The 9,081-nt window shown below is 33.7% G+C and overlaps 1 protein-coding gene across 1 annotated transcript; it reads right to left on the bottom strand.

The window, feature by feature from the left end:
• Positions 1-1,780: 1,780 nt before the first annotated feature.
• LOC149249219 (uncharacterized) lies at positions 1,781-2,744 on the bottom strand. Its single transcript, XM_089452363.1, has 3 exons — positions 2,593-2,744; positions 2,100-2,463; positions 1,781-1,984 (listed from the first exon to the last, which is right to left on the bottom strand). Exons 1-3 carry the CDS (start codon positions 2,742-2,744, stop codon positions 1,781-1,783), a joined length of 720 nt encoding a protein of 239 aa, XP_089308489.1.
• Positions 2,745-9,081: the final 6,337 nt, after the last annotated feature.

Genomic DNA, 9,081 nt, shown 5'->3' with positions numbered 1-9,081 from the left:
ATATATAATCAAAACAAAATTAAATAAATAATACTATAAATACCACAAATATAATAAAACAATAAGTACACAATTGAAAATTTAATACAAAACTTATCCTTAAAGAAATGACTTTCATATTCATAATAAAAAAATAAAAATAAACAAATATAAAAATAAATATCAAATTAATGAAATGGAAATTCCAAAAGAAAACTAATCATATAAAGTTTAATTGACCGATAGGCATGTCAGTAGCAAATTTAATTAAATGGCTACTGGAAAGGAAAACTAATCCTATAAAATTTGATTGTCTAGGAGTGTCCTTCAAGTTCATACACTGGTGGGAACCGTGGAAAGTATTTGAAATTTTGGACCTATGTCCCAACTCTTCCCAGAATCCGTGTTCCGATGAGCTCACCCTAATCTTTTGAGTTTCCAACATTCCGTGTCCGATGAGCTCACCCTAATCTTTTGAGTTTCCAACATTCTTGGGTTCTTTCGCTGTTACTTCTCTCCTAAAGTTTGTTCCATTTATATTCCAACTTTAGGTATACATTTTCTTTTATAAAACTTTGTTTCCTTTATTATTCAAACTTTAGGTTATTTTAATCAGAGATGGGCTTTGATGGGTAAATTGATTGTCATCCCGTGATTTTTCATCAAATAGAGTCCATTCTTTTTTAAAACTATCACGATTTTTTTTTATCAAATATAGTCCATTCTTTTTGTAAAACCATCACGATTTTTTTGGGTTAAAATTGTGAAAATACAAAAAGAAAATGCGAAAACTGACCAATTTAATAAGTGAATCTGTTTCAAAATTCCCACCATAATACAAACATTGTCATGCTGTCAAAATGTACCAAAGATCGTAACATTAACACCTGATATCTAATTTCTTGTAAAATGTGGCCATCACATTAAGATTTGTTTGATATCAAATAGCAAAACTACATTTCATGGGCCTTTTAATACATTTCATTTCATGGGCCTTTTAATTATTCATCTCCGATGCTGACTACCTATTAAAAGAATCACCAATGTAGTCTGTACATTAAAAAAAATAAAGGAAAAAGGCGAAAACTTGTGAAAGTGACTGCTAAACCGATCACATCTATTGGATTTGGTGGGCCTACGAAAATTACATTCCTACATTTCATAGTCAATTGAAAAGGATGGGAGGGACGCACAAGCATTGCATTTCCTGGTTAAGTAACACAGATTTGATCGAGATCTGAAGAAGCGGCGGTATCAGAATGGATATTGTACATATAGTCCTCCCCTGCCCAAATGCTAACATGATCTGCCTCACGTTCACCCCTCGAATCGAAAGTTCCACAATCTCCTGCTCTCGCTTCTTCATTTGGAATTGTGAAGAAATCCAGCTGATCACCAATCTGAATTCCTCCGATCTGTGGCATATGATAACTGATCTGCTGCTTATGAATATTAATATATGTTTTCGCCCCCAAGTCTAGTTCAGCATATCCCAAATTCACGTCATCCTTGCAATCAAACAGATGCTGAGGTTGAATGTTGAAGCACTGATCAACGTCTGCCAACATAATAGCCGGTGTACGAAATTGTGGGCGGGATTTATGTGGCAGGCATGACTGTTTTTGAGTCTTGTCATGCAGCTGGCTCCCGTAATCTTCCACTGTATGAGCTGTATAAGCTCCTGGATAAACATCAGTAAAATCAGTGGCATTTGAATGGGAGTGACTAGCGCTCCATGCGGTTATGCCAGAGGATGCTGTGAACGACGAATAATCGATCATTAGATGATTTTCATTAGTCATTATCTGGCAGCGTTTAGAATGTTACCTTTCGATGAGTCGCCCATATCAACAAGACCAGGGCTAGTGCAGGTGGTACAGCCATATGAACCAGGCGCTTCATGAGGTGGCAACGTAGTCCACGACGCTATTGACTGATCACCTCTTGATAATTTTGCAGTATTACAAGTTTGATCATGGGCTTGCAGACTCGGAGATGTAAAAACCTGAGACAAGCTATGATTGATGTGAGTAAAAGTAAGCAAAAGCTGGGAAATAAGAAATTAGTTGATTGTTAATAGGGTTCAGATAAAATGGAAACACAATATTTTGCTCGAGTACCTGTTGATTCTTTAAATCCAATACGTCCTGAACACATGTGTGTTCATTTTCTTTAGTGGCCAGTACATTAAAGATGTTATAGAGTGGCTGTAGGTACCCTTCAGACATGACGTCCAACGGCTTCGCAGAGTGAAGCAACGTATAAGCATCATGAGCATTGGCAGACACTGAGTTGGAATTGCAGGTATCGCCTGATTGCGAGGGCATACTAAATTCTGTGAAATTTTTGCCGTTGGATTCAGTGAAGGATGAAAGAGGTACCATGGAGTGTTCTGGTTTGAGGTTCTTCTTGATGTAAGAGTTCCAATAATTCTTGATCTCATTGTCCATACGACCAGGCAAATGGGCAGCAATTTGAGACCACCTGCGTTGTCAATGTCATTAATTCTCCATGTTAATGGACGCAGAGACTCGTGTGAAGGACTAGAACTAGGCCAACATGCAAGGAATAGAGAGCACAATTAGGGGTGTGGGAAAAGAGAACAACGTAAACCTGTTGCCCAGAATGGAGTGTAGGTGTATGATCAATTGCTCTTCTTGGGGTGAAATGGCAGTGTTTTTAAGACCAGGCCGTAAGTAGTTGATCCATCTTAGCCTGCAGCTCTTTCCGCATCTTTGCAGGCCTGGATACAGATTCGAGGCCATATTATAAGTACTTTATGTCACAACAGTGCGTGGGAACGATGTATATTCCTTTTGCCAGAGACCTTGTATATCTAAAGTTTAAATCTAAATGGACATCAAATAAAAACGTGAATCTAAAGTTTAAATTTAAATGGGCATAAATAAATAAAATCTGTGCAATTCTCTAGAGATGAACTCCCGAAAAAAAAAGGAAAAAAGAAAAAATTAAAATTAAATAATTTTTGGAGTAATTAATTGGATTAGGTTATAAATTAGTTTATCAGGGTAAATGATAATATTAATTATAAGAATAAATATTAATTTATAGTAAGTGTTATAATGATAAATGATAATGTTAGATTTCATATTTTTGTTATTCATAGTGATATTGAGATTGTTTTTTAGATTAATTATATTATTGAAATTTGATTAAAATTTGGAACCATCCCATATGATTATAAAAGTAAATAATAATATTAATATAATAATAATAAAGACAATTTCACTAACAATAAATGATAATATTAATATAAAACAAAATAAATTAATTTATAATGATGAATATTAATATATTAAATTAATTTATACGATGAATATTAATATATAATAAAAATTAATTTAATTGTAATTTAATATTAAATATTATTTACAATTTTAATTTAGAAAATATTAATAAGTATTAATATGTAAATATGTATTTTTTTAATATCTTTGTAAAAATAATATTAATTAAATCAACTAATTTATATTTATTTAAAATAAATTGATTTATTAAATTATATTGAACAATGTAATAATACATTTAACCATTTTTCAATTTAAATATACTACCGGTGCGTAATCCATTTATATTAGATTAATAATAATACATTGCATTTATTCAATTAAAAATTATAATGTTATTTTAATAATACTTTATAAAATACTTAATGTTATATTATTATATTAAATTATATATAAAAAATATAAATTAAATTTATATTTAACTATATAAAATTGTAAAATTTAATTACTATAAAGAGTCTTAAGTTTATTATTATGAGTTTTTAAGTTTAAATTTTATGTTTTATAATTTATTAAAATATACTTATACAATATCTAAATTTTAGTTACAAAAATTTTAATGATCAGTAAGAAAAATTAATATTTGATAATTTTAGTTATGAAGTCATGATATTCAAGTTTTTGGAAAAGGGAAAATATCGATATATTCAAGTTTGTGGAAAAGGGAATATATATATCTATATAAAAGTTGTGTTTTGTGTAAATTTTTGGATTTTTTTAGATGCAATTTTTTTAAATCTTGTAAGAATTAGTTGAAATGACAAGTTTGATGGATAATCCATGCATAATAGAAGTACCTTAGCGATTTTTCAAAGTGTTGAATCCATATAAAATCAAAAAAATTAGTTTAAATAACACAAATCAAAATTTCACCATAAATTTTTTAGCGAAATTCAAAAAAAAAAACAAAAACAAACAAACAATCAAAACAAACCAAACCAAACCAAAATAGAAAAAAACAAAACAACTCATATACATATATAATATTCAATTCACACCTATCCATTTCTTTCAATTTACTCTATTAACTTACATATTTATACCGTCTCTTGACCTTAATCACACCATACTATTCTGACTACAATGAATTTATGCTCTGCTAATATTCGCACAATATATTGATCATACTATAAAATAACCTAAATATCTATCTCTATATTGCTTCTAACACTTATACTATATGTATAAAAGGGACACCGCCGCAAATGTTGCTAGATTGCAGCATTGAAATGTTACGTTGATTCACATAAAGTAGCACAGAGCTGAGCGAAATTGAAATTAAAGAGCGGCAGGGAACATAAGGAACTACCAGCTTGCTTGCATAGCTCCAGGAGCAGCCGACAATGTTGTTCTCTATCATATAATTGTACAGTTTCTCGTCTTCTTCAGGTGACCATAAACCTTTCCTCAACATTGGCATGGAGGAAAACGGGGCGCTCTGTCTTTGCCCTTTTGTGCACTTCATTTTTACCTGCGACTATCAAATCGCTTTTCTCTGCGATTTCTAATGCTGTGCTCTCACACCACTGCAGGTTGCAAGGCCTCACCTAGGATTCGGAATCGTCTCGTCACATATATTTAAACACAAACCCTGCTTAGACACAAAGCCAGCTTAAAGACGGAACCTGTCATCATCCAATTTTGAATCATTGGCATATGGATTGCCTACTACCCTTTTGATTTGACTCCCTGTGATTGTTATCTTTTTAATTGAACGTATTATAATAATAAGAGGGACTTTGTTACACAAGCCATTTTACTCCCTCCGTCGGATGACAGAATACCCATACCCATAATATTCTGTAAACTCCACTGAAGAGGTCAATTAAGTAACAGTGTCCAGCTAGCTTGGCCTCCAATATCACCGCAGACGTACAGTTGTTGAGCGTTCATTCAATGAGTTGCAGTTGTGCGTGCTCCTTGGAGACTACTGTAGTTCAGATATTACCAGCGCAATGTTTTCAACTAAATCGTACAATCGTGCAAAGGCAAGTGAGATAAAGTGACTTCTGAGCAGGTGGAAAGCGAAAGAAACTCTGAGATGAATGCAAAACGTAACACACACGCTCAAAGTTAAAAACCAACTATTGGAGCTCCGTAGGGTTCTATTTTTTGTTTGACCAAAATCAGGTGTGTCATTGAGATTTATAATGACTCATTTGTGACGATTCCTTTGACGCAATGAAAAATCTTGAATCATAGGCCTGTAAATTAGGATGGTAGATTAAACTCCGAATCTATTCGTACATCAATGAACACAAATTAATATAATCGTACACAATTTGTCCAGTTGACGGCAGCGTAATGGAAGGGTTATTATTACAGTTGAAAATGACGTGGAAGGGTTATTATTACAGTTGAAAATAACAGGCTTGCCAATGGAAAACAAATGAGCGAGGGTTGTATATTTTCATTTTTGGATTTTAGCAGGTTACTTATTTAGAGATGGATATATAGAATTCCATGGATTCATTGCCTTATTGACAGACTAGTGATTTGTTACCTATTATCTGACAAAGAATGGAAAAAGAAAAAGTGGAGCAAAGATTGTTCTTCTCAATATTCAAAATAGCTAAATAGATTACATGTAAATATCAATAATAAATGATTGGAGTAGAAATTGACACCTATGGAGTAATATTGAAGTAAAACTCAACTCTTTATGACCCCTAACAAATAACAAAATCAAATGTGATGATATTGTGAGATTAATATCTCAACATCCCCTCCTAATCTCAACTGTCACAAGTGGAGGCACTTACAATGTCTAATTTCTCACTTTGAAATTCAAATACATTCTTGCCCAATGAATTTGTGAAAATATCTACAAGCTGTTCTTTCGAACCACATAAAGCAAGTACTATGTCCCCATTTTTGGAACCACATAAAGCAAGTACTATGTCCCCATCATTCACAAATGAAATGAAAACGTGTGTCAATGTGCTTGCTCTTTTTGTGAAAACATTAATTTTTGATTAAAAAATTACTAAACTGTTGTCAAAGTAAATTATAAATACTAGTTGGCTCCTTTTGAAAATTTGATAGATCTTTCAATAATCTTTTCAATCACATTGCTTGACACGCTGCTGAATTTGTCACTACATATTTTGCATGTGCAAAATATATTGAAATGATTGGTTGTTTCTTGGATGCCCAAGGAATCAAATTGGTTCCAAGATGAAAAGCATACCTTGGGGTGCTTTTGCAACCATCTAAACTACATAACTTGAAAGTAAGCAATCTTGAGAATGAGTGTAGAACAAACCATAGTCTAGGGTCCCTCCAATATACCTTAAGATCCTTTTTGCAACCTTCCATATTTCATGACCCCTAGATCTGTCATATCAAATCCTGTTTGCATTGTTGCTTTGAAATCTTCTAACGTCATATTTCTTGTGTAAAGAAGATCATCTAAGTAAAGGCATACAATAAGAATTTTACCTTCATGAGTTTTGGTATACAAAGTTGACTCATGGTTGCTTCTGCAAAAACCAATTTTGATGAGATGGGTGTCGATGCGATTGTACCAAGCTCTTGGAGGAGCTTGCTTCAAACCAAACAAAGATTTCTTCAATCTGTATACCTTATGCTATTGTCCTAGAACTTCAAAACCAAGAGTTTTCTCTACATAAACTTCTTCCTGCAACATACCATTTAAGAAGGAAAATTTTACATCAAGCTGATAGACTTTCCATTTGTATTGAGTTGTTATGGATAAAATGGTTCTGATAGTGTCTAACCTTGCTAATGGAGCAAAGGTTTCACCATAGTCGATAACAAATTGTCGTGAGAATCCTTTGAAAACCAACACTACCTTATGTTTCTCAATCTCTCCTTTTTCATTTAGCTTGGTCTTATATCCATTGTGGAATTATCTCAATACTCACATACTTCAATCTCCATTCCAATTCTTCAAAATAGTCAAATGGGTTTTCTCCCTCTCCATTCAAAAAACCTACCAACATCAACTATTGGAGCTACCCACAATCACTCAATAACCTTTATCCAACCTCAATTGAAACTATCTTTACTCTTCTTTTATATGTCTACTTACAAACTCAAATAGGGTGCTACAATTTCATCTCCTTTACAAGTCAACTACCAAATATAAAACAAATAATAATGTAGATCTATATATACATAAGTTGTGTTTAGTGTAACTTTTTGGATTTTTTTAGATGCAATTTCTTTAAATCTTGTAAAAATTAGTTGAAATCACAAATTTGATGGATAACCCATGCATAATAGAAGTACCCTAGGGTTTTTTCAAAGTGTTGAATCCATATACTCAAAAAAATTAGTTTAAATACACAAATCAAAATTTCACCATAAAATTTTCAGTCAAATTCAAAAGAAAATAAAAAAAACCAAAACAAACCAACCATCCAAACAAAACAAACCAAACCAAAATAGAACAAAACAAAACAACTCATATATATATAATATTCAATTCACACCTATCCATTTCTTTCAATTTACTCTATTAACTTACATACTTATACCGTCTCTTGACCTTAATCACACCATACTATTCTGACTACAATGAATTTATGCTCTGCTAATATTCGCACAATATATTGATCATACTATAAAATAACCTAAATATCTATCTCTATATTCCTTCTAACACTTATACTATATGTATAAAAGGGACACCGCCGCAAATGCGGCTAGATTGCAGCATTGAAATGTTACGTTGATTCACATAAAGTAGCACAGAGCTGAGCGAAATTGAAATTAAAGAGCGGCAGGGAACATAAGGAACTACCAGCTTGCTTGGCCACATAGCTCCAGGAGCAGCCGACAATGTTGTTCTTCATCATATAATTGTAGAGTTTCTCGTCTTCTTCAGGTGACCATAAACCTTTCCTCCTCAACATTGGCATCGAGGAAAACGGGGCGCTCTGTCTTTGCCCTTTTGTGCACTTCATTTTTACCTGCGACTATCAAATCGCTTTTCTCTGCGGATTCTAATGTTGTGCTCTCACACCACTGCAGGTTGCAAGGGCTCACCTCGGATTCGGAATCGTCTCGTCACATATATTTAAACACAAACCTTGCTTAGACACAAAGCCAGCTTAAAGATGGAACCTATCATCATCCAATTTTGAATCATTGGCACATGGATTACCTACTACCCTTTTGATTTGACTCCCTGTGATTGTTATCTTTTTAATTGAACGCATTATAATAATAAGAGGGACTTTGTTACGCAAGCCGTCTTACTCCCTCCGTCGGATGACAGGATACCCATACCCATAATATTCTGTAAACTCCCACTGAAGAGGTCAATTAAGTAACAGTGTCCAGCTAGCTTGGCCTCCAATATCACCGCAGACGTACAGTTGTTGAGCGTTCATTCAATGAGTTGCAGTTGTGCGTGTTCCTTGGAGACTACTGTAGTTGGAAATGCTCTCCACATTTAAAAAAAAAACAAAAAACGTAACCAGATATTACCAGCGCAATGTTTTACCAGATATTCTAGATTCCGGCCCTTGGTTTTGGGAAAAATCAGGGTTATTCATGAAGACTTGGAACCCATCATTCGATCCCTCTACAGCAGTGATAACCTCAGCACCAGTTTGGGTGAGATTGCCAAGCGTACCCTTGCATCTCTGGAATCTCCCTCTACAGCAGTGATAACCTCAGCACCAGTTTGGGTGAGATTGCCAAGCGTACCCTTGCATCTCTGGAATCTCTCCTCGCTAAAAGCCATCGGAAATGTAATTGGGAAATTTTACTGCAGGTGCCCAGAAACAGAGGAATATGCCAGAACCACCTATGCACGCATCTG

The sequence above is a fragment of the Pinus tabuliformis genome, chromosome 7, assembly GCF_031772625.1.
Source record: "Pinus tabuliformis cultivar Carrire ecotype Pingquan chromosome 7, CPIR1, whole genome shotgun sequence".
NCBI classification, from domain to species: Eukaryota; Viridiplantae; Streptophyta; class Pinopsida; order Pinales; family Pinaceae; genus Pinus; species Pinus tabuliformis.
The sequence above is the reverse complement of the archived record's forward strand: the minus strand, read 5'-3'. Positions and strand labels throughout refer to the sequence as shown.